Source organism: Chrysemys picta, chromosome 11 (genome assembly GCF_011386835.1).
Source record: "Chrysemys picta bellii isolate R12L10 chromosome 11, ASM1138683v2, whole genome shotgun sequence".
NCBI lineage: Eukaryota > Metazoa > Chordata > Testudines > Emydidae > Chrysemys > Chrysemys picta.
The window spans coordinates 46,681,805-46,707,865 of NC_088801.1; the positions used below are offsets into that span (position 1 = coordinate 46,681,805).

General features: G+C 38.3%; 1 protein-coding gene across 3 annotated transcripts in view; it reads left to right on the forward strand.

Annotated features, from left to right (window-relative positions):
• DNAJC10 (DnaJ heat shock protein family (Hsp40) member C10) overlaps positions 1-15,884 on the forward strand; it is a 36,567-nt gene extending 20,683 nt beyond the window's left edge. For all 3 annotated transcript variants that reach the window (XM_008178295.4, XM_024114748.3, XM_042860652.2), the window contains exons 14-23: positions 1,225-1,352; positions 1,658-1,774; positions 3,284-3,385; positions 3,972-4,127; positions 5,446-5,579; positions 7,792-7,845; positions 8,468-8,615; positions 10,224-10,343; positions 11,770-11,889; positions 13,005-15,884. In XM_008178295.4, the coding sequence (XP_008176517.2) occupies positions 1,225-1,352; positions 1,658-1,774; positions 3,284-3,385; positions 3,972-4,127; positions 5,446-5,579; positions 7,792-7,845; positions 8,468-8,615; positions 10,224-10,343; positions 11,770-11,889; positions 13,005-13,016 (1,091 nt within the window). In that variant the 3' untranslated portion in view covers positions 13,017-15,884. The remainder of the gene's footprint in view (positions 1-1,224; positions 1,353-1,657; positions 1,775-3,283; positions 3,386-3,971; positions 4,128-5,445; positions 5,580-7,791; positions 7,846-8,467; positions 8,616-10,223; positions 10,344-11,769; positions 11,890-13,004) is intronic.
• The last annotated feature ends 10,177 nt before the right edge of the window (positions 15,885-26,061 follow it).

Below are 26,061 nucleotides of genomic sequence, written 5' to 3' on the forward strand. Positions count from 1 at the left end.
ACCATGATATTATTGACCAGTGAGTTATTAGTTTTACTACATTAGTGTGGAGTGTGAATACAGGGGTGCTCTCAGTCACAGCCACTTTTGCCATGTATGCTTAGGTCCTCCAATGCCCACCAGTAAATAATTCCAAACCTACAATGTTGAAGTGTCCCCTTGAAAGAATTCTGAAATGCTGTAAAAATGTAGGTATCAACTCAGGGCTGGAATTGCAGTTCATGTAAATCAGTATAGCTCCATCAAATTCAATTGAGTTATGCGTGGTTACACCAGCTGAAGATCTGGCTCAGGCTCTGAAGCATGAAGAGCATAGCACACAAAAGATCTCAACCAGAAACTTAGTCTGATAAAACCTCCTACTGAGCTAAAGCCATTGCTTTAGAAGGGACCAATAGAGCTCCTGTCAAATAGGTACGACGTTTTTGTAGCCAAATTCTATATAAGATGCAAACAACACAAAGAGAATTTATCTTATTTTTAATGCTGGTATGACTGCAATCAGTGCCGATTCATCTAACCTTTTTCTTGCAAGTTTTTAAAGATAGCTGTATCTTCTCTTAGGAATGACTCCTTTTAATTTGTACAGAATAGGTGGCATCTATAACCTTTGCCACAAATTGTACTTCTCCTAGTTATTAGTTTGGTTATGAGAGAATAATGTTGAGGGTCTCATCTATCTAAACTGAGTGAGAGCAATATTAAATTGCATCATCACTATGCTGTGACCTGAGACATTGCTACTTTGAGTTTCTTCAACTCAATCATTTTCAAAACAAAAAGCATTTTCCACAAAGAACACTAATTTTATATTTTATCCTGGCTAGACATTTTATGCATTAAGCATTTTCATATCCAAATGTCCAACATGAATTGCCATACTTGTTCCCTACACTGAGCAGACTAGTGAAATGATCCTTACATAAGTTGAGGTAAGATGATAGCTGTACAGTTTATTTAATAAGGCCTTGTTCAAAGACCTCTGAATTTAACTGAATAAGTCCCATTGACTTCAGTGGGTTTTGAATCAGGACCAGTGTGGCCAGTGACAAAGTTTGCATTTACCAGCTCTTCAGCCTGATCTCTGGTATAACATTCGTAATAAGACAAATCATACACTGTTAATGAAACGTGCTCCTGTTTCTGGTAAATAAATAGAGTAATCATAAGAATATAGATATTAAGAATAACAGTGAGTTGTTTTGGGGGGGGCGGTATTTTTAGGAAAGATGATCCTATATGACATAGTTGCATTCGCCAAGGAGAGTGTAAACTCTCATGTTATCACACTTGGGCCTCAGAATTTTCCTGGCACAGAGAAGGAACCATGGCTTGTTGACTTCTTTGCACCTGTAAGTATTTGATTGCTATATTTCTTTTCCTTTTTTTCTAAAATATGTAAATATTGTATTAAAATACCAGCATTGTTTTTGAAGATGATATTCTATAGCATGAAGTACCCTAATAATTCATTAATCCAAGGTTGCGACATTCCTACATTTATTGGAGTCTTGTTTGTCAAGACCACACACAAATTGCTCAGCATACTGTGAGACATCAATATATGTATTCACATTTCTGCAGAGAACTGTTTACAGGAGAGTTATATGTTCTTTGCTTTGTTTTAACAGTGATATTATGATTTGCATTTTTTTAGTGGTGTCCTCCATGTCGAGCTTTGTTGCCAGAGTTGAGAAAAGCATCAAAGCACCTTATTGGTCAGCTTAAATTTGGCACACTAGACTGCACAATCCATGAAGGGCTTTGCAACATGGTAAGCTGCAAGTATTAAAAGGTCTTATTCAATAAATGCTGTTTTCTTGTACTTAAAATTTCAAAACACATCCAAACATGGTGCTCCATTATCAAGGCTTTTTTCAAGAGAATAAACTATACAGGTCTCTTAAAAGAATCTGTAAACTTAAAATGTGTTCTGTGAGAAGATTAAAGTCTTTCCTGACCACTAAGGAGGTCGGACAAGATTTGAATTCCAGTGTTGGGTTATTCCCTTTTGAGAGAGAAATGAATGAGCACAGACTCAGTTACTTGTTCATAATCTAGTTACAAAATATACACTGGTCCTATTATTGCTTTGAACATGGAGAGATAAACAGCAAGAAGTTTCTGCTGATGGAGCACCATTTTCAGAATGCCACAAAGAGTTCAAGTTCCCAACCAGCCTACAGCTACTTTGTAATTTGCCAGTATAAATCAGGAATTTTGGAGGTCACAAGAAATACAGGACCAGTCCATGTATTTAAGAAGGCGCTTTCCTTAGCATTTTTGTCTTTTTATTGCTTAGGCCTTTCCTGTATCGGTGCACTGATTGAATTCAAGAACTGATTTTTAAAAAAAAAAATATATATATATATATATATATATAGTCAAACTGGTGGAATCTTCTAATGCAGTGTTTCCCAAACTTGAGACGCCGCTTGTTAAGGGAAAGCCCCTGGCGGGCCAGGCTGGTTTGTTTACCTGCTGCGTCTATAGGTCCGGCCGTTCGCAGCTCCCAGTGGCCGCGGTTTGCTGCTGCAGGCCAATGGGAGCTGCTGGAAGCGGCGCAGGCGTCCCAAGTTTGGGAAACACTGTCCTAACATATGCACAATTAACCAGGATATTTCTGGTGTTATAGTGAAAAATTTAAAGTCGTAAGATACATGGGGAAATTGGCATAGAATTGAAAGCCTTAAAGATAGAGGAGTTTCCAATGTACACGGATACTGAAGGACTTAAATCATTGAAGCAAAATTAATGTACAATTATTAGTACAGTACAAGCTATTTTACCTGAATGTTGGAGAGGGGGTACATCTGAAAACTTCAAATAAAGGTTTTTGATTGGTTTGTTTAGAGAATTAGGAGGGTCAGGTCAGAAGACTTAGAAAAGGCTGTAGTTTTGTTCCCTTAACCATGAGCACAGTGAAAGGAGTGTGGGATGGCTTTTAAACTCCAACAGTACAGCCTCTTAAACAAGCCAGCATCCTTTTCACTATGAATTAGGGTTTGGAGACCCCAGTCCATATTCTTTTCTAGGCCTTCCAAACTCCCATTTATCAAAATCCAACAAATCATAGAAATGTAGGGCTGGAAGGGATCTCAGTAGGTCATCTAGTCCATCCCCCCCACGCTAAGGCAAGATTAAGTATATTATCTAAACGTTTGAGGAGTTGTACTGTGCAAAGCAAACTGGCTAGCAAGAGTATGGATCATTAACGGTCCTTAATGGATTGGCAGCAAACAGGAACATTCTTTGCAATTTGTTTTGTTGTGTTTTTCAATAGCATAACATTAGAGCTTACCCAACAACAGTGGTGTTCAACCAGTCCAGTGTTCATGAATATGAAGGGCATCATTCTGCTGAACAGATCTTGGAGTTTATACAGGTATGTGACTCTCACATTATACACATGCTATTTTGGTGTAAAACATTCCAAGATATCTTTTCTAACCAGCTATCCTAGTATCACTACCTGATATTCTTAAAATAAGAAATTGTAGAGAAAGAGGAAGGATGGTCTCCTGAGTGCTAGTCTGGAAATTCAGAGACCTGAGTTCAGTTCCCTGCTCTGCTACACACTTTCTCTGTGACCTTGAGCAAGTCCTTTATGTCTCTATGCCTCAGTTCCCCGCCTGTAAAATGGGGTTAATAACACTTCCCAACTTTATAGGGAGGAGAAATACATTCATTATTGAGAGTGCTCAGAGACTGTGGTACCCAATATATGTACCTAAGATTGCAAGTAGTTTTATCACCTTTGTGAAATAAGGTGCAGATCTCTACACACTCAGTCCATTCTTCAAAGGCTGTTAACTTATAGGATTTATGAGTTATTGACACTTAAAGACAAACAAGCTTCCTTTGTGAGATGAGCATGGTAGTATTATGTAATCAGTTTGTATTTGATAGTACCGCATACAGGATAATGTCATTGTAGGTGAAATGTAAGTCTCATTATTTGTGTATTTTAGGATCTCATGAACCCTTCGGTGGTCTCCTTAACACCAGACACTTTCAGTGCACTAGTTAAACAAAGAAAGCGGAATGAAGTCTGGATGGTTGATTTCTATGCTCCGTGGTGTGGGCCTTGCCAGGCTTTAATGCCGGAATGGAAAAGGATGGCCAGGGTAAAGTGGAAATCACATTCTAAGTTTTAAAATGTCCTATTTAATTGAAGTATTAGACTGTTCAATAAATTGACTTGGAGGAGTTACCATAAGTGAAAAAGACTAGTGATTAATATAATGGACAAAATGATAAGTTCCTCCATGGTAGTTTTATGTTGTTCCAACTATGGTGATTTTTTTTTTTTTAAAGTTCCTGAACATTGCTAATGTCATCCTAAATGCCCATAATCAAGCTTTAGAATAATTTTCCTTGAAGTTTGATTAATTCCTTATGTATTGTGAATTACAAGGTGACTAGGTATGTGTGTTTAAAATAAAAAAAGGTAAAAAGACTCATTTATGTACACTGGATCAGAAATGGTTTTAAGTAACCATAGCCGTTTTCCCCCTCTAACTTCCTGAATGGGAATTATTATAATTATTTGTATTTAAAGTAGCACCTAGAATCCAATCAGGATCTGGTTCTGATTTCAAATTGATGTCTAAAATATGAATTAAAGGTTATTTATATTTAAAAAAAAAACCTAAAAATATTCTTTTTTGAGGGCTTTTTCAATTTGTGTTATTAAACAGTATTTCCAGGATGTTTTAAGTCTGATTTTCAGTGATCTGAACTATACACACTTCAGTATTCAGGTCTGTGCTTACTTTGCATGGCCATTGCTATATGTAGTCATTTGCATAATAGTATTGCAAATCCTTGATTTTTGTGCAGTCACATAGCCATTTGGTGCCAGTTAGCAGTGTGTTTAGACAAACCATGACTCTGGACATGAACAGTATAACTTTGATTTTCATGAACAACAGTCAGTTATATGAATGCTTTTCTCCAACCAGGGTGTGGGGGATCCCATAACAAAAGTGATGTCAATTAAGAACAAGTTGACATCCCTTCACATGCCAATGCCTTCAGTGCATTGGAAGTCGCTTTACAGTGCTTAGAGGGACCAAAAAAAGCAATTCCGAGCACCATACTGAAGCTTATGTACTGTACCTACTGTAATTTTGAGATGTCCAATTTTATGAACATTTATTATTATGAATGTCTCATCTCCAGTTTGTTTACAAAATAGGGGTTCTACTACATGCATAGTATTTCACGTGCAATGTATGTATGTAATTGCACACACAAAATTACCATTTAAAAAAAGGAAAGAAAAAAAAAAATCAGCCGTTTGCTTTTTACCTGCTGAATACTCCAGAGGTGAGGACTGCAATAAATGCTGATGTCTAAATTCTGAAGTATTCACCTCTGACAGATTCATATGCCATGAACTAACCTAAATGACTAGAAAGTGCAATATTTTTTCTTTTTCAGTTGTTAAATGGATTAATCACTGTTGGCAGTATGGATTGTCAAAAATATTTTTCTTTCTGTCACCAAGAAAATGTACAAGGATATCCTGAAATAAGACTCTTTCCTCAAAAATCAAATACAGGTCATCATTACTAGTAAGTAAATAACTGTTTACCTTTGGAAAATATTTCATGGTTTGTATTTCAAGAGTTATGCTGTCTTCAAAATGTATTAAGGAGGGTCTGGTAGGGAAAATAGTATCTTTCAGGTGGTAAGTCAAAGCCATTGGAAACTCATAAGTTTTATAAGTACTGTATGAATGATTTTATTCTCACACATTCTGAGATTTTCAGTTTTATAATACTAAAATAGTGCAAGAAATTAATTTAGTTTATCTAAATAATTGTTTGGGGTTCCTATGTTTTATTATTCAGTTTGCCAGAGGTTTTCATGAGCAGCGTATTCATTAGTAACATAAAAATGAATTACATAACTTCAAACAGTTAGTCCTTTGCTATGTCAGTGGCTAAATATGTAGTTAAGACAGAACAGTGCCATAGATCCTTAAATTTTCCAGTCCTTTGTCTTCTGCAGAAAATATCAATAACTCTGACTCACTGTGCATATTTTGGGGAGGGGTCGGCAACCTTTCAGAAGTGGTGTGCCAAGTCTTCCTTTATTCACTCTAATTTAAGGTTTCGCGTGCCAGTAATACATTTTAACCTTTTTAGAAGGTCTCTTTCTATAAGTCTATAATATATAACTAAACTATTGTTGTATGTAAAGTAAAGAAGATTTTTAAAATGTTTAAAGAAGCTTCCTTTAAAAATTAAATTAAAATGCAGAGTCCCCCAGACCGGTGGCCAGGACCTGGGCAGTGTGAGTGCCACTGAAAATCAGCTCGCGTGCCGCCTTCGGCCTGCGTGCCATAGGTTGCCTACCCCTGCTTTAGTGCAACCTGACCTTTAAAAATAGATCAGTATGGGTATAGATATTATATATAAATAACCTTCTTTGGCATGTGTCTGATATCAACATTATAGAACTTTTGATCTCACATGTCCAGTGAGCCCATTCACCATACCATTTCTTTGGGACAATGACAGAAAAATGCTTAATAGTGAAAATACTACTGCTATGGAAAGTGAAATCCGACCATTTAAAAATTTTTTGTAATCTCTGATTCTTTATGATACATGATAGCTTTGTAATATCAAACATTTTACATTTCTGACCCCAGCACCTCAGAGGAAATGGAATATTGAAGAAAGATTAAACTGAATTGGGAAAGACTAATGATTATTTATACAATTTAAGGGTTCCATCACACGCTCATTGATAGTAAATTATGTATACTATATTGAGGGCTGCCTAATAGGCTGTTGAAGCTTTGACTGTTGGACTGCCTTTGATGCAAGTTGATTTTATTCTTCTTCTTTTATATAAATCTCTCCCAAAGCACTAAAATTCCCCAGAAGAGGTATTTTATTTTCCTTTTTTGGGAAAAAAAATTATATCTTTAATAATATCAGATTTTGCAGGAAGCAGGATTTTGTAATTAAGAAATATGTTAAAATATACTCTGGGGATAAAGAGTACCCCTGGAAAGAAATGCCACTAAGAACTGTTGGATTAGATTTGACTATGAATTTATATTTTTGTGAAATAAACTCTCACACAGCCTAGGATTGTTAGTTTCACTAATTTGTGTGAAAATTCCATTGAGCAAACAATTGCCTACTGTATTTACAGTTATACTGTAAATAAATACATCTTTGGACTACTAATTAGCTTGTTTTCATAGTCTAAGCTGAGAGAAATGCAGAAGTTAATAGAATGAAAAGTAAAATTAATTGAAAATATTTCCATTGTAATAATAATATGTTCTCTTTAATATAGGTTCAAATTGTTTTTGGTTTTTTTACTTAATTGTGTTTTCCACTTGATCATGTGGTATTTTTTTGTCCCACCTATATAAGATGTAGCAAATTTAATCTGGAAATGTTACCAAAGACACAATGCTCACAAGCCTTTTTAGCTGACAAAAATTCAATTTGACTGAAGTACTAAATTTACCTTACTCTCCTTTAATTTAACATAACATAGGATCAATCTTTCCTTCTCTTCATGTTGCAGTACTTTACAATGTGTATCATTGACTTGTATTATTCAGATTTGAAATTAAAATAGCTTTTTCAATATCTAAATTATAGTAGAAATATATTCTAAAATGTATGTATTCAAATGAATTTTACACCAACCTTTGTGAATAGTTTGTCCTGGGTTCAGATTTAACACCGCTACAAAGTCTTTCAAACCTATTCAAGCTATTGTATAATTAGTATTTTCTTGTGTGTTCTCTCGTAGTAGTTACAATGGTTGGCACAGGGATTCGCATTCGTTAAGAAGCTGGGCACTTGGGTGAGTTGTTACATTAAAATTTGTTCACAAGCTAAGCCAATGGTTGTGTCTAGGAGAAGCTAGCACCCAGATGCCATGGAAACAAAGCATTAGAAATGCCTATATAGATGAATATGTTGCTTCACAAAACAGATGCAGGAATTTCTGTACTCTGTTGGATCAAGCCTTAAAAGCATTGTTTAAAGAAGGTATTCTTAGCTTCCTACAACAGTGAAGGTAGCGTCACCTTCCTGAACCCACAGTTAATATAAAGCATTATTGTAGTCTCGGAACACAGCTCTTTGACTTCCCAGATTCAGACTAAATACCAAGTTCAGGTTTTCTGAAGAAAGGAAGAAGATATTTCTATTGAGGAGAAAAGACCAATTATATTAAATGGACACATGTCTGCCCTCCCCACACTCAAATTAGACAACATCCTCAGTTTTTGGTTCAAGGAGGGATGAGATAATGCTTAGATGCCTATACCGCATGTAAACTAAAGGGCCTTTCAACATAATAGTCTTACGGTGTTTATCTACATTTCATTATAGCTGTTCCCTAATTTCTGGTAGTGTAACTGGAATTTTAAATATATTTAAGGTTTTTAATTTTATTATAAATGTTTTTCCCCTCTCCTCAGATATTTACCTCAAGTATCTGTAGATCTGACACCTCAGAGCTTCACAGAAAAAGTTTTGCATGGGAAAGATCATTGGGTCATTGATTTTTATGCTCCTTGGTGTGGCCCTTGCCAAAATTTTGCTCCAGAATTTGAGGTGCTAGCTAGGGTAAGTTTTTAACCTATTGACACCAGCAGTTAGTTTCCTTCTGATAAGTAATAATAATACCTATTTCTTATACAGCTTTTCATCAGTAGACATAGTAGCAGTTATATATGCCGCTGCCATGAAGTAAAATGTTTATTTCAAAACTATAAAACTTAGGGCATGTCTACACAGTGAGTTACCAGACAGCAAGCCGTGGTGTGAATCTACAGTGCACCAACTTCCCGCACAATAATTCATTATGTGGACAAGCCTTTTATTTCCTCATCTGTTTATTTCCTCAGCACCATTAGATACTTGCATATGTGATTGGAGAGAAGGTCTTCTCTAAACTTAGAAAAATCACGTCCCTCTTCCCTGTAACGGAAGGGAACCATAATTTCTGTAATTTAAGTATTTATTTACTTTAAATACTTAGAAATTATGGTCCCCTTCCTTTACAGAGAAGAGGGACATGTGATTTTTTAAATAGGCTTGCCAATTTTACTTCTCACCACAGTAACTAAGTGTTTCATGAACACTAATGAGTTTATCATCATTACCTCTGTGAGGTAGGCAAGTATCTTATTTTACAGATCAGAATCTGTGGCACAGGCAGATTCAGGGACTTGTCCAAGGTCAAAACAAAGAAGAAAATCCAGGTCTCTGTTCAGTGATTTTGCATTCCTTTGGTATATAAGAAAGATGTCCCAGTAGTTCATGTCTTCATAGGGAGACAAATTGGTGACAGCTGTGTCTAACTGAACTCCAAAAGACAGACACAGATTTGAAAGTTGTAGGGATGAGATTCTGTACTACACCTTTCAAAAGGAGCAGCACAGAACTTGCAGAGCAAGGCTAAGGAGAGGCTAAAGTGGCAGATGCAGGACTGCTGTAGGAGATGCAGCAACTCCAGCATAATTTCAACAGTTCTGGGGGGTCTGACTAATTTACAGTAATCTCCTGGGGCTGCCCTGTAGGCCGCAGCACTATGGACACATCTCTCCCATATCCCTGGCACACATTCCCCTGCATTGGGGCTTATTAAAGGGTACGCAGAAAGCAGCCTTTATGGATGTTTTTATGTGTCCGCAACTCTCATCCTAGATCTTTCCATTTGAAAAGTGTTAGTCAAACCTCTGTTTGTTTACGGTTTTTCTTCTTTCAGTCTGAAAATAAAAAGCAAAATCTTTATTCACTCTGTTTAGTACAGTTTTCAAAACTGTTAAATCACACCTCACCCCTTCTACAGCCATGCGGAAGCCTACACCACCACATTCTCATTCATATTTTTAGCATTCTAGGTAGATTAAAGTTTGCACTGGTACATTTACACAAACTGAAAATTACGCCCCTACTTGCAATGTAGATATACCCTAAGTCTCACTGAAAATCAAGGGGATTTAGGCTTCCAGGTGCCTACATTAATTTTAAAACTGGGACTTTAAGCATCTTTTTAAAATGTTACCCTTTATCTGCACTTGGTAGAATGAATGGACATATTTTATACCATCCTTCTTTGTTGTGTGTTTTTCCTACCATTCCAATTTATAAAAAGTTGTCTGAGTCATGTGGAAATTTTGAAGTTTGCTTATTCTAATGGGGTTTCTAGTAAACAATTTTCTTTTTTAGACTGTAAAAGGAAAAGTAAAAGCTGGAAAAGTTGACTGTCAAGCTTATGCTCATACTTGTCAGACGGCTGGCATCAGAGCCTACCCTACTGTTAAATTTTATCCCTACCAAGGAGCAAAGGTAAATATTAGTTTAAATATGGTTCACACAATGGGGACACATGAGGGGAAGTACTCTTGCTTAACTGGTCTAGCTCCAATACTGTTTAAGATTGTATTGTGCTTAATTTTGTATTGGAAATTAAATGTTGAAGTGTATTATAGTTCTTATTTTGGATTCTATCAATACTGATTCCCTAACCTAATCTATCTAAAGGAAATGAAATACTACAAATTGATGCTTTTTTAATGATACTTGGAATTTCTGTAGCAGGAAAACACTAGTGTAATGAGAGATAATAGTCATTGTGTCTGATGGGAAAGGAAGCTGCTATCTAGACAAATTGATAATGCAAAGTAAGGAAAAATTGTAGAGCTAAATGGGCACCATTTCATTTAGTGAGAAATGTCACAAGTTTTCGCTCCTAAGTGGAACAAAAGGAACAAATTTCAAAATTTCCTGCAAAACAAAATTTAAAACATTTTTGATCCAGTTGAAAATGCTTTGCTTCAGTAAAACAGAACATTTCATTCAGAGTTTGATTTTTATTTTGTGTTCTATAAAAAGTGAAACAAAATTGTGTCAAAACAGAAAATTGAAACGTTCTGTTTTGAGATGATTGAAATATTTTTTCAAATTTTCTTTCCAAACAAACTTCTGTCAAAAGTGACATTTCCACCAAAGATCATGCTTTTAACAAATTGTCATTTTTCAACAGGAAAAAAAGGCTTTCCATCACAAAGTTTCCAACCATCTCTAGAAAATTGCCTTTTTCATTAGAAATCATTGGATGTTATTAAACTTCCAAGCTATTGTATGGCAAGATCTATAATAATTTGTTTTCTTTAAGAAAAAGTGTTCACTTTTCAATACTTTCTAATGACAAAGCTGATTCTTTCAATTTTACTTTGCATTTGCAAACAGCCTCTATTGGGCAATACTAAGAACATGATTCTGCAAATCCTAACCCTGGAAACTAGTCTGTACTCACATAGTAATCCCATTCACTTCTATGGGATTTCTCTCTGAATGAGAGTTTGTTACCTACATTCAATAAATCTCTTACTGCAGGGTTGATCTGACAAAGTGATAGATACATTCTAAAATATGAATACATATTTTAGAATGTGAGTAAATATTTTATATGCATATCAAAAGTGTTATAGCTAAGCATTAGAGTTTTCCTTAATGTTCATGTTTTACACACACTGGAACTCTGTAGTAATTATTACTGAGGGAGTTGACATTTTATGAAGCACAAACTTAAATTCCTCTTTCTCGCTCTGAAGGGTGATATTCACCCCATTTGGGAGTTTGAGCACTGCATAGGGCCTTGCAATTGTTTCCAGAATGGGTGTGAATTTCACCCAGCAGTCACCAGATCCATTTCTCTTCAGTAGAGAAGGCATGAAGTGATAATAATATACTCTTCTCCCTGTTTTTAAAGAAAAATGTTCTTGGAGAGCATATAGACAGCAGAGATGCAAAAGGCATAGCTGATCTTCTGACTGAAAGATTAGCCGTCATTAAAAATAAAGGAAAGAGAAAAAAATCTTCTAGAAACAAGGTAGGAAACTTGTGGCCTTTGTGAAGACATGTATTAATGTAAAGAATGGCTATTTAAATAATCTTGATACATTTTATGGACATAAAGATGAAAGGCTATTTTTATATGCAGTCTTGGTCTAGTTACAGTATTTACTGAGTCAGCTTTTCTGCTTGTGTGGATGGGCACAGAACCAGTTACTTCATCCTCCCTGAGGCTATTTTTGCACCATTCCTGCCAAAGTTTAATTCAATAGAAAAAGAACCGTCCCAAGGGACCATTCATTAGCTGGGGTTAGTTGGAAAACTGTGTGCTTTAGCCAAGCCCCTTATACTGGGCATGCCTACTCTGCAACGTAATCCCTGGTTTAGTAGAACTAGAGTTACCAGACCCTGGGTTTGTTAACCTAGGGCTTGAACATCTACACTTATTTGTAAACCTAGATTAGAAATTGTTGAATCCTGGGTCCCAGCCTGGGGCTCCAGTATCTACACTGCATTTTGTGGGCCTGAGTCCAACCACTCATATCGCAGACTTCTTAGCACCTTCCCAAAATATGGCCTCTCTAGCCCTTTGCTAGTGGTGCAGTGAGGGAAAACTTGATTGTCCACCAGACTTGACTGTCCAGAGGACAAGGAAAGTCAGCTCATGGTATTCTGGGATATTTTTGGCAGGCTTCCAGAGTACAAGTCCAGTGGGGCTGTGTCTACACTGCAAAGCAATAGGGCTTGAACACTGGATTCCAGCTTCACTCAGGATCAGACCTTCCACCCCTATGGGGTCCTGGGACCATATGTCAATGTGATTTGTTTGTAGGTGGAAAGTGGGGGGGCAGAATTAGGCTTGAGCCTGAGTTTGAATCCTGGGTTTACACTGGAGGGTAGACTTACCTTGAGCCTGGCAGGCAAGGGGACATAGGTACAGAGACATATTAGCCCAAGACTAGTATTTCTGTGTTTCAGCAGGAAGGAGATAGCAAACTCAGATTTTGACATTTAATAATTTACTAAGTGTTTGTCCAGCTAAGTTACGGTGTTAAAGAGCTAGTGCAAGAAAATGTAAAATTACTGGTGTGAAGAAAAAAATGGAGTATCAGTGCTTTGGGATTGTAATTTTGTTAATTTTATTATTACCAGGATGAACTCTGATATTGAAGACGATAAATTTCAGAGTATACTGAAGCTGTGACAAATAGAAGGCACCATGATGAAAATATAAGTTAGACTAATTTCATGATAGGAAAAACAGAAATGAACCTTAGCTTGAATTCAGGGACACCTAGGCTTGTCCACATGAATTCTAGGGAGTTGCTCTATTTGTTGTGGAGGGATTCCAAGAATTTGGGAATAGGCTGTGCCTGCCCCACTTGCTGATTAGGAGACACAAACTTCAAGGGCTTAGACAATAGTGGGGGCTATCTGGTTTTCATCTACCCGCTGGTATTCCATCTCTTGTGTGGAGTGTGTAGGAAATGCGCATTCAACCTGTGGACGAGCGTGCAATCAAGCCAGCCAAATTTGTATTTTCACACAGCAGAGTGCACTATCCCTTCCTGAACACTGAGGAATCATCTGACATCAATGTGAAGGAAAAATAATCTTATCTCATGATGGAAGTTTAGTTTTGGGTTTTTAATTTTGTAGTAATTCACCAAGCAACCAGTAGTTGGATAGGTTTATAGAATCAACAGATCAACTTCCTTGTAGTATATTGCTATATCTTACCAACGGAGGTGACGAAAGTTTTGAAGAGCTGTTTTTTTGTTGTTTTTTTTTAATTCATCTCACCACATTAGGATTTCAAAACTCAATGTTTAACTCAAATACAAATGTGTTATACCACTGAAGTATCCTGTACAGAATTCTCAGCTTGTTTCATAGTAAAGTTTTCCAGTTTATCTTTAACTCCGATGAATACATGGGGCACATCTTTTAACTTGTTTTGGTACAACCACTGTCAAACCCTACGCTCCCAGCCACCCTTGAAAATCTTCATCATGAAATATGGACCTGGTCCACAGTGCATTTGCCCCTTTTTGTACAAGTGCCTTCTGAATTTTGACTATTTCATAATGGACATTTAACATTGTTCATGTAGACACTGAGGTCATTCTTTGAGGTTATGTTTTTAAAAAATTGTGTATGTGACAAAGGATTCTATATGCACCATTTGCACTTAGCAACGTTTAAATCATTTTACATTTTCGTTTTACTGGAGTCCACAAAAACTGTCTACTGTGAGTCAGACTTCTTTGAAAGATCACTGTATCTTTTAAATGATTTACTCTTTAATAAAATGTAGATTAGCCATTGCCAGATGAGCTTTTCTCCCCGTTTCCACCCACCCAGCTTTGGCACAATTGAACCTACTGCAGTTACCATAATGATGAGTACATCAGAAATTCCTAGAGGTCCTGCCCTCACTGAGTAATTTATATTATAAATTAGAGTGTGAGACACATGAAAACAAAAAGTGACTCTAGCCAACCTGAGGCACCCAAACTCAAATACTTTTACCCTATGTTTACAGTTACAATTGCTTGCAGGATATTTAATATATATTACCAGTCCCCAAATAATATATATTCCCCCCCCCCCCCCCAAAAAAAAAAAAAAAGGTAATACATCTGCTTCTTTTATCAAGGAGACTCTTCCACACTCAGGAAAGTGTTAAAATTGATGTGACTTTAAAACAAACTCTTTTGTCTTAGTCAGTGCCTGTTTAACCGCAACCTCATTTCTCACATTCCATCACTTTCTACCTTTTCTCCAGGGGATGATGTCATAGTTATACGTTCTTGGATAATACTTTTGGAAATTCATTCCAGCAGAAATACAAACACTAAGAGGTGTTTGGACAGTCTTCCTTGACTTGCAATTAATAGTTATAGAAATTCTAGGACAATAAGTATGAAGAATTCACAGCATTCTTCTTGATTAAAGTAATAGGAGCATAAGAACCTACTAGCTTAGTTGGACTGTAGCCCTTCTAACACTTAAGTTTTTCTTAAATGAACATACAGATTCAATAATATCCCCTCCCATGTTAGTCCTTCCAAACTTGTACTGATAGTATGGAAATAGGACACTGTTGTGCCCATCAGAAGTGTCCAGTTCACAGAATACCAGTATTTGGCAGCCCAAGAAGTCTATAGATATGAGACCTCACCTTGTAGAAGAGAAGAAATACAAAATGGGCTACGAGGAGGGAATTTTGTCCAAGTAAAGTTAAAAAAATGGTTTAAGATTTAATTTGATGTGAAGGAGCTTGTGTAGAAGTCTGTAGTCTGGAAAGATTCTTGCCATTTTCCACACCTCTGAAATAGCATAATTTCAAGACATGAAATGAAAAAAGTTATATTGTATAAAGTGTATTTTAAATTTTTAGAGATTTGGTATTGAAGTTTTTTCTTCTACCCTCCAACACATCTCCTTATGCTTATGGTTAGAAAAATTACTATAGGATGCTGTATGTTTTCAAAGACTTTTGCAAGATTTTATTTGCCAACTGCTTTGTCTGCCAATTCTTACTGTCACAAAGCCTAGACTTAATTTCTAGCTGTGCAAAACATTATTCTTACATTATTTTACTTCTTTTTTAAGGTACATTTACTTTGTTGCTAATATTACAGGTATGATTCTATGCTAGTAATCTGTAATTTAATCAATAGTTTAAATGCACTGTCCAGGACACCTGCAATAGCAAGATCACTAAATAAGAAGATCCTGATTCTGCAAGCTGTAGGATAAATTGCATGATATTGGCTCTCAAAGTAGCACCAGGGAAGTATCAGTACCAGTCGCTCTGCTGTCAGAGTGAAAATAAATGGAGATGCTGAAGAACTCCTCTAAAATAATGGAAACATGGAAAAATTTTCCATGGAGAATTAAACTGACAATTTGAAATACCACATGGTCTCGAATACAGAAAAAGCAGGCATTTCAAAATAAACGGTGTGTAACTGCTGTTTTGATATTTTAAAGTAGTGTTTACATTAAAAACATTCTTCAAAATAACATACTTAATAGCCTGTTTGTATATGCAATAAACTACCTGGAAGATAAATCATGATTCGTATATAAACTGGATGCTCTGATTTAAGAAGTGATGTTCAATGGTTCCTTATTTCCTCTCCTCTGAAGAAACAGATACAATAAAGCTTGAATCTTATCCATCCCTACCAGCAACATTATTCCACCAACACCATAGCATTCTCCCTTCTCTGTGGAAATGTTAGGACACCCAGCCCTGATGATTCTTCAACTGTTTCCCCTCTAAACAATATTCAACACCCCTTCTCCCACTCTCAATCCACCACTCATGCTCCATAGGATGGAGAAATACCTGCAGTGCAAAGGATTTCTTTGGCTGGAGTCCATGGAATGTCTCAGTCATGCCAGAGCACAACGTGAGCACTCTCCAGGGCTTCAGCTGCTGAAGACAGTCAGGGTATTAAGGCAACAATGTCAAGCCAGCCAAATTTCTCACATTACACACAGCAAACTAATATAGCTGGGCTTCTTCCCTCCCCTACCCCACATGGAAGTGGATGTGCATGAAACAAAGGTTATCCAGCACGTAGTGCAAGGGTGAGACATATGTAAGATTTGCATGAGTTGTCCTGACAGATTTGGAGGTTTTGGAAATGGGCCTTTGGCTCTTTGAATTATGTTTGCTTTAAATCAGAATAGGGGTTTACCAAAGTTAGGACCACAGAGCTAGTTAGCTGCAGAAAAGTAAACAGTCATCTCTGACTAATTGAACAAACTGGTCAGCCATGTTTTGCTCCTTGAATCTTTACTGCTGATCTGATGTATAAAGCAAGAAGGATCACAGGTTGATTTCAGGCATGAGTTGACTTAGTAGCACATCTGGTTGAAAGACTTGGTTTTGACTGCTAAACAGAATAAGTTTAATACTTATCCAAACTAACCTTAAGTTTGTTTTCTAACATAAGCACATTTCAAGTTTGATTAATTTTGGAAGCCCTATATTTTTCAGAAGTTGTAAAATCAACCATAATTTATAATAAAATCTAAAACATCTTTATGTTTCAGAGTTTGGAAATTGGGAGTGGGGGTTAATTTTCTGCTCAAACCATTTGGAAAAAAAAAAAAAAAAACCACCATACTTTGCCTCCTACGTCAGAAACTTGTCAAGTCCTAATAGTCTCAGCCTTATGCCCGCTAGCAATACATCAAGTCATCTATGTTGGAATCCATTCTTACCAAATTTGTTTCCTTCCTTTCTTTCTAAAGCATGAAGCACTTGAACTGAACAAGTGATGCTAAGATTGAAGTCCAGATTTACAAAAAGATATTAGGTGTTTTCCAAGGGGAATTAGGCACCTACCCTGGTTAAGTGCTTTTGTGAATCCCACCACACATTTATCTGTCTTTAGGCACCTAAATGCCTTTGTAAATCTGGCCCATTATACCATTCACTTTTAAATTTCTTCCGCACTCCCTACTTGCTCACAAAAAGGAGTTTATACATCAATTTTATTTATAGATTCTTTACTTAAACACCTTACATATCTGAGTCAAGTCCATTACATCTTGTGCATATTCTCCAACTCCCAGATGCCAAGTTTTTTAAGTATACACATAGAACATCAGTAAGTCGTCATAATTAAAATGATACATAAATATTCATTGCTGAAACAAATAGGTCTTAAAATGTTACCGGAAAAGCATATGAAACGAAGTAAAAGCTTGTTCAGTTAAGATCATGAAATTGAGCATTTGGCAGCCTGAACATGCTGGTAGGATAGCATGCAAAGTTACTTCTTTTCCTTGAATAATTTGACACAAGAAGTATTTTTAACTTGAACATGGAAAAGTGATGAGGAAAACATTTTCAGAACATTTTCCCACACGGGGAGAGGGAGCTGTACTGAAGCACAGATTATAGGTACACAGTATTGCAATACTTTTCTATGGACAATAGATGCATTTGAAGTACTACTATTAAAGCTAATCACCAGTAGTGATATTGTTGGCTGGAAGATTTCAAAAGGATGTGGAGGAAGAAAATGAAATATCCAGTTGAGAATGTGTTGATTATAGTATTCTGGGTTGCATACACTATAATAAAGGTGCCCCAACCATTATCATTACATCTGGTTTAACTCATCATTAGTAAGAGAAAGTATTATATAGGTGCAGTGTAGGTGAGATAAAGTTGATGAGAACCTTATTTTGTATTTTCTGATACTTCTGTTTACATTTACAAACTGAATCAAATTGTGATCCCACTCAAGTGAGTGGGCCAGGACTTGGTTCAGATCATATTATATATATATATAAAAGATGTGGCCATATGTGTGCACAATGGTTCTTGCCATGTGTATGCCCGACTTTCAAATTTTTTTTCATACACAACCATTAGTAGAGTGCAGGAGCCCAAACTCGTTAAAACTAAAGAAGAACGTGCCCCTAGCTGGGTGATTGTTGCTGAATGAGTTTAGATCAGCTGTAGTGAAAATACAGGAATAAGCATAATCCCTACTAATAGAATTTACAGATAATACAGTTCTTTCCTTCTGTGCTAGTGCAAATGCTCTTGAACACCAAATACTTTGGGCAGATGTTAGATTCAGTTTTGCCTCTGAACTTTTTTTCCAGTAAAAACAAGACAATGCCAACAATGTCATTGAACTTGCAGAACAAGTTCGCTCTAATGGAAAAAAAAATATTACATGGAAGGGTGATAGATATTTTTGTTCTTTGATAAAATGGAGTAAGGGGCTATGCATGTGAATATCAGGTTCTATCTATATTCTAATCCAGTCCCCAACACCATGATATCTGAGTGCACGGGAAAAGGTTCCCCACCACCACCATTGTGCTGAATAGGAAAGTGTGGGATTACTTTAAGGTAGAGACATCCAGACTTTGCCCCACTGAGGGTTAGTGATCTGCATTGATCCATAGAAAAAAGTATCATATGCTGGGACCTGCTTTATCAGCAGACTGTGGGCCAGATTCTCCCCATACCACAGCAACTGTGAACTGCTCTACTGGTGCAAAGCTAATGCCAGATTAGCACGCCATAGGAGGATCACCCAAATAAAAGACTATCTTTGAGTGGCATATATCCCTTTAGCTGGCATAGGGGGCCAGAGTTGGGTAAGAGGATATAGCCCCATTGTCCTTATGCCTTGGAGACTGCCAACTGCTGTGGGCAGTTGGCACATATTAGAGCTGTCCTCAAATTGTCCTAACACACCAATGAACTGGGCCAGTGCAGGGCAGCCCCAGGATTGGGGAAGTGCAGAAGTAGCTTTACACCATCTCAACACCTCTGGACTTTCACAGAGTGCTCCTCAGCCAGAGGCAAGGATCGGCATCTATATCTCCACCTGAAATACCACATGCGTGACTGTCAGTGATATTGTAGATCTCTGTGGAGATCATTTGACCACACCCAGTTTACAAAGAAAACTGGAGCTGTAGCTAATGGAAGAGGGTGAATAAATTTAAGTTAATTAAAATGTGTCTCATCAACACTACGCTCACAATCTTATTGACTCTTTCTTTTGGCAGGGTGGTCTCATGCCTTGCTGCTAAAGTTTGTTTTGTTTTTTAAATGGGTTTTCCTTTTGTCTCTCTGACAAGGGAAAACCCAGAGATAAAGTCCTGACAGAACGAAAGGAAGTATGCAGACTCTGGAGGAAAACAGAATGGAACTCTTAGCACATTCCCTGACACCTTCACAAGCCAAATTATCATTTGCTGTTGATTTAAAACTGGAATAAACTCCGGATGCTTCAATGGACAGCAGTAAACAGGACAGATGGAGTGCCGTGTTTCCCCAACCTTTTTGAATGTGGAGAGTGTCTTAAAAAAAAAAAAAAAATACACACCTGACAAAGAGACTGGGACAAACCTAGATGCATCAGAAGCCACTAAGTCCCTGTGTAGGATAGGAAAGTGACCCATTTGTAGACAGTGCACGTTGCTAACTTGATCTCTTTCCTACCAAGGTGGAAAACACTTTGGCTGTTGGTGTAGTCAGTGCCAAATTGTTTTCAAGACCCATTTTAGAACTCAGTCGAGACATCTGGTGTTTTGATCAGATGTGGAACATCTTTAAAAACACTCCAAGTGAATTGCCTTCACAGTGTAAACACAGCTTGATATTATCCCAAAGTACCACAGTTGCCCTCAGGTGTCACAGTGCTGTGGAATCAGCTCCTTTTGCCAAAACTCTGATGCTGACACCACTTCAACCATTTTCACTTTAAAATGCCTTGGCTTGCTGCACATTCTGTTGCTAGCCATGGATGCATTGAAACCACAGAATAAAAGCCTGTCGTGTGGGGGTTATAAAATATGAATTGACTTGTTCATTTTTAAGGCATTGGTCTCAATGCTGCCATTCTCAAGGAGGTAAAACTGTTATTGCTTCAAGAGAAGCATGGGACACAGTTGACTCCCTCTACTGAAGGGAGGAGGGGCACTACCTGTTTTCATGACTCACTAAAACGACATTATACAAGAAAGCTTTATCTAAGAGCTGCTGAAGGAAACCTGAAGCAGATAAACTTTCTAAGAACTAAGCCAGATCAATCACAGGGAGGGAGGGAGAGGGGTGAGTGTGTGTGTGTGTGTGTAATCCTCAAAAAAATAAACTCCTTTGGCCAACAGCCTTCAGCAATCAAGTGGAAACAAAAAATGGGGAGTGAGTTCCAGGGCCCTGATAATGCCCTGCTGGACTCCCCCTCTTTACAGTGAAGGAAATCAAGCGCCAGCATCACTGCAGCTGGATGTCAACAGGAGAGAGGGAATCTTGCAAGTAGGTAGATGCCAAGCTAGTTAGGGCTTTATGAATCACACACCAAGAGACAAACTGGCAGCCAGTGCAGATCCCTTACTAATACTATATTTTCCTTCTCTGTTTTTCAGTCCTGGTGTGGGAGGTAACAAATACAGATAAATTTCAGAGTAGCAGCCGTGTTAATCTGTATCTGCAAAAAGAACAGGAGTACTTGTGGCACCTTAGAGACTAACAAATTTATTAGAGCATATGCATCCGAAGAAGTGGGCTGTAGTCCACGAAAGCTTATGCTCTAATAAATTTGTTAGTCTCTAAGGTACCACAAGTACTCCTGTTCTTTTTGCAAATACAGATAAAGTGGTTGTCAGCAGGTGGCAGTAAAGATTCAGGATATGGTCCTCATGTGAGTCACTTGAAGACATGCTTACAGTCTCAGGACAAAAAGACAAAGTGTGTAACCTTTTGTTCTTAAGTAATACTAAAATAGTTTTCTCCTGCCTTCACACTCAAATTTGTCTTTAGAGCCCAGGAGCAGCCTCATGTCTACACAGTACTTCTAATCCTCAGTCCATATGCTGAATGACATTGGTTTCTGATCGTTTATTCTTAGCTACTGTTCTGAGATGAGCTGAAATTTACACTGTTGTAGTTTGAAGATAATGAAAATTCATGAGTACTGACTCAAATCTCAAGCTACCTAAATAATCAACTTGAGTTTATAAAAGAGAAGAACACACCACGTGATCACCCAGTTTTCTATAACCCCCTAACAAGTGCTCCCAGGATCAATTTGAGAACATCCAATAAAAGCTAAGTGAAATAACATTTCTCCATTGCCCATTTGAGTTCATCCTTCCACCCTTGCCACTCCCATGCCCCCAGCAAAAAAATAATAAATAAATCCAATTCGCTAAATCCCTTTAAGTATGGACATGAATCAACAAAAGCATTAACCACAATAAATTGAGAGAAACTGACAGTTCCTATTGGGCCTGGATCTGCAAATTGTTACATGAACAGTCCTAGCGGAGTCACTGGGACTGCTTCTGGGAGTAAGAATTTGCAGGATAAGTCCCACTGGAAAGGCAAAAAGTAGGAATTTTTACAATTATTACCCTCACTTCCTGCCTCTTTGCCTTCATTATGGGCCTCATCCTGCAAGGTGCTGTGCACCTTTGACTCCCAATGTCATCAAGGGATGTTGAGAGGGCTCAGAACATCATAGAATTGGGCCTACATGTAAAGTGATGGCTTCTAAACGTGATTCAGAAGAGCCATAAGGTCGGTGAGGTAATACCTTTTATTGGACCAACTTCTGTTGGTGAGAGACACAAACCACCTTGTCTTTCTAATATCCTGGAACCAGCATGGCTACTACTACACTGCCTACAACACCAGAAGAGAGATGGCTGTCAGAAGCCAAAAAGCTAGTCGTAATGACTACTTAATTTCACTGCACTAAACTGCCATTTTCACAACAGTCACTTAGCATATTACTTTGTTGTTAAAGTCACAGAACCTCCAACAGAAGGTTATTTTTTCCCCCACTTCCTCACAAGGAATATTCCTGATTTTTCTGCTTTAGTTATACCCTTGATTTGCTCTCCCAATGTTTTTGTTAATTGTAAAGTTGCTCAGACTTCTCCTTTCCCCAGCTTTTTAATTGTTATGATTATTAATAAATAATTTAGGGCTATATTCTGTTGTGTACATCTCAAATAACTTTCTGTAGTCATTCAAGGGAGAATTTGGCCCTTTGTTTTATGGAAATTTTCTCTTGATAGTACAAATTCTATAAATTGAATTATTTAAAACAAGTAAACACTTAGATTATAACAAAATAATTCTAAGGTGCAGTTTAATGCTAGCCTACAGATCCAGCAGTAAGATTCTATTTGATTGAAACATTAGGATTTGTACAAAAGTCACACGAATGCTATTTCATGAATAAACAAAGCGGTGCTCTGAAATTAATAGCACCTAATAATTTAGAATCTTCCTTTCTGGGTTTCCTACAACATAACGACCTCCTAGCATGGCACCAAGTCAAACAGTAATTATATAATATAAGCAGACATCCTATTACATTAGAACTTGTTCAGTTTGGACAAAGTAAAAACTGCCCCTAAAGCTTAAATCAACCCCTCCACCCCCTTTTTTATGTCTGATAAGTTTAGTCAGTCATGTGACCCGGCTCTTCTGGTTTCACATGCGAATAGAGCCTATTTATGCATAATGTCCAGTTCAACTCTCGGATCAAAGAAACAGTGAAAAAGCCAGTGAGTTTTAGGGGGGTTATCTGAATTGAACCTCTGACCACCACTCTCCAGTGAAATTTACAGAATATATTAATACTTAGCAAAAACTATTGATATTCAGTGGTTGCATTATTTAATATTTGTCACCTAGTGGTCCCAACCCAGATCAGGGCCCCACTGTGCCAGACTTTGTACATACAATGTAAGGAATGGTCCTTTTCCCAAAGAGTACCATCTCAGGCCCCAATCCGGAAAGATCTTGTGTGCAGGTGGACTGCTGTGCCCACACGGAGACCTATTGACTTTGGGGCTCTGTGTAAATGCAGCAATCTGCTCCCAGTTTTAATAGATGAGACAGATGAAATGTTGGAGAAAGGGATGCTAAGATTTTTAAAGTTTTCTTTGTGTTGAAAAAATTCTACTAACTTGATATACCCTGAATCTATACTGAGGAATAGTGTTGGTTTGGTAATCCCTATCAACATGCTAGAAGAGACATCAGAGTATCTGTCATTTCAAATTAAAGGAAAATACAATTTCTCAGTAGCATCATTTATAGAATAGCATCACAAAATGTTTCATGGCTGATTACAGTCTGTACATGCAAACTATGAGTGTATTGGATATAAATCAACTACAGTGTGGTTTGGTAATGTACCCTAAATCTCTGTAGGGCACAGGTAAGAAGTGATACAATGGCCATCTTTCAGAGTGAACAAGTTATTTCTGGTATGGGGGGAAAACAGGAGTGGATAGATGTATTAGACAATCATAAGACAGAAAGAAGAGATTCAATTTGGAAAGAATAAGGTCATTAAATACAAAGAGATAGGGAGAGTGTTCCAGATTTTGGGAGAAGCATAGATCCATGGGAAACATGGGAGAAGCATAGATCCATCATCCAGTAGTTGACTACAAAGAAAACAAGAAAGGCAGGAGGGAAAGCGAAGACAGACAAGGTGGATTTTGGTCTAGACTTTGAAATGGATAAGAAGCCAGCAGAGAATTGATGTTCTGGTTTTGGATACCAGTGAAGAGTTGAGAGTTCTGGTTCTCCATACTTAGGAAGACCATAAAGAAGGAAGTTACAGTAGTTGGCACAAGAGCAGACATGAAAGTACAAATATCTTCTGATATGTTAACAGAGGTGCCTAAAATGATGGATTTAGGTTAAATATTTTCTGCATGTTTACATACCATATCTCTCCCAAATACTTCAAAGGCATCTATGACCTTAGCATATAAGGGTAGATAACAGCGCTAAATGCTTGGTTCCATGTTTTTATAAGTAAATGCTTTCAAGTGAATTTCTGAATAAAGTGTCTGCTTAGTAGGTTTCCTTGCCAATGCATCTGCATCCTGTTGTGAGGGGGAAGTGTTCCAGCATCCTGATACGGAATGGATGTAAGAAATGTTAGGGGGAAAGCTTAATAAAATAAGAGAAACTTGCTTCCACAGTTCTGTTATTTTCTGCTGGGTGTCTGTGTGGTAGTGGTTTAATTACATTATCTCAGAAATACTACAGAGTCCCATTTTATCTTCTATCTCTATGTAAATAGCTGAAATTCCATAGAATGGTCCCATCAAAAAAGCAATAGGCCACTTCTTTTCTGGATAAAAGTGAAAGCTGTAGATCTTCAAAGACTGTGGCCTTGTCTACACTACGAGAGTAGTTCGATTTTACTTGCATCGAATTTTTGTAATCGATATTGCAAAGTCGAACGTGTGTGTCCACACTAAGGACAGTAATTCGACTTTGTGCGTCCACACTAACGGTGATAGCGTCGACATTCGAAGCGGTGCACTGTGGTCAGCTATCCCACAGTTCCCGCAGTCCCCTCTGCCCATTGGAATTCTGGGTGTAGCCGGCAATGCCTTCTGGGTAACAAAATGAGTCGAGGGTGCTTTTGGGAAACTGTCGTCATCCGTCCATCACTCCCGCCCTCCCTCCCTGAAAGCGCCGGCGGGAAAACAGTTCGCGCGCTTTTCCAGTCATTGACAGCGCGGACGCCACTGTACTCCGAGCATGGAGCCCGCTGCGACCATCGCTGCAGTTGTGGCCGCTCTCAACGTCTCGCAGCTTATCATAAAGGTTTCCCTGAGGCAGATGCAGAAAAGTCAGGCAAGGAGGCTACGGCACCGCGGTGATGTCCTGAAGTCTGAGAGTAGCACAGACCTGTCAGAAAGCAGGCGACCCAGCGCCGAGGACATCACAGTGGCAATGGGTCATGTTGATGCCGTGGAACGGCGATTCTGGGCACGGGAGACAAGCACTGAGTGGTGGGACCGCATAGTGCTGCAGGTCTGGGATGAATCCCAGTGGCTGCGAAACTTTCGCATGCGGAAGGGAACTTTCCTGGAACTTTGTGAGTTGCTGTCCCCTGCCCTGAAGCGCAGTGACACCCGGTTGCGAGCTGCACTGAGTGTACAGAAGCGAGTGGCCATAGCCCTGTGGAAGCTTGCAACGCCAGACAGCTACCGGTCAGTCGCGAACCAGTTTGGGGTGGGCAAATCTACCGTGGGGGTTGTTGTGATGCAAGTAGCGAAGGCAATCGTTGATGTACTGCTGCCAAAGGTAGTGACCCTGGGAAACGTGGAGGCGATCATAGATGGCTTCGCAGCGATGGGATTCCCAAACTGCGGTGGGGCCATAGATGGAACTCACATCCCTATCCTGGCACCGGACCACCAGGCCACCCAGTACATTAACCGAAAGGGATACTTTTCCATGGTGCTGCAAGCACTGGTGGACCACAGGGGACGTTTTACCAACATCTACGTGGGATGGCCGGGCAAGGTTCATGACGCTCGTGTTTTCAGGAACTCTGGTCTGTTTAGACGGCTGCAACAAGGTATTTACTTCCCGGACCACAAAATAACTGTTGGGGATGTGGAGATGCCTATAGTCATCCTCGGGGACCCAGCCTACCCGCTAATGCCCTGGCTCATGAAGCCCTATACTGGCGCCCTGGACACTGAAAAAGAACTCTTCAACTACCGGCTGAGCAAGTGCAGAATGGTGGTGGAGTGTGCTTTTGGCCGTCTCAAGGGGAGATGGAGAAGCTTACTGACTCGCTGTGATCTCAGCGAAACCAATATCCCCATTGTTATAGCAGCTTGCTGTGTGCTCCACAATCTCTGTGAGAGCAAGGGG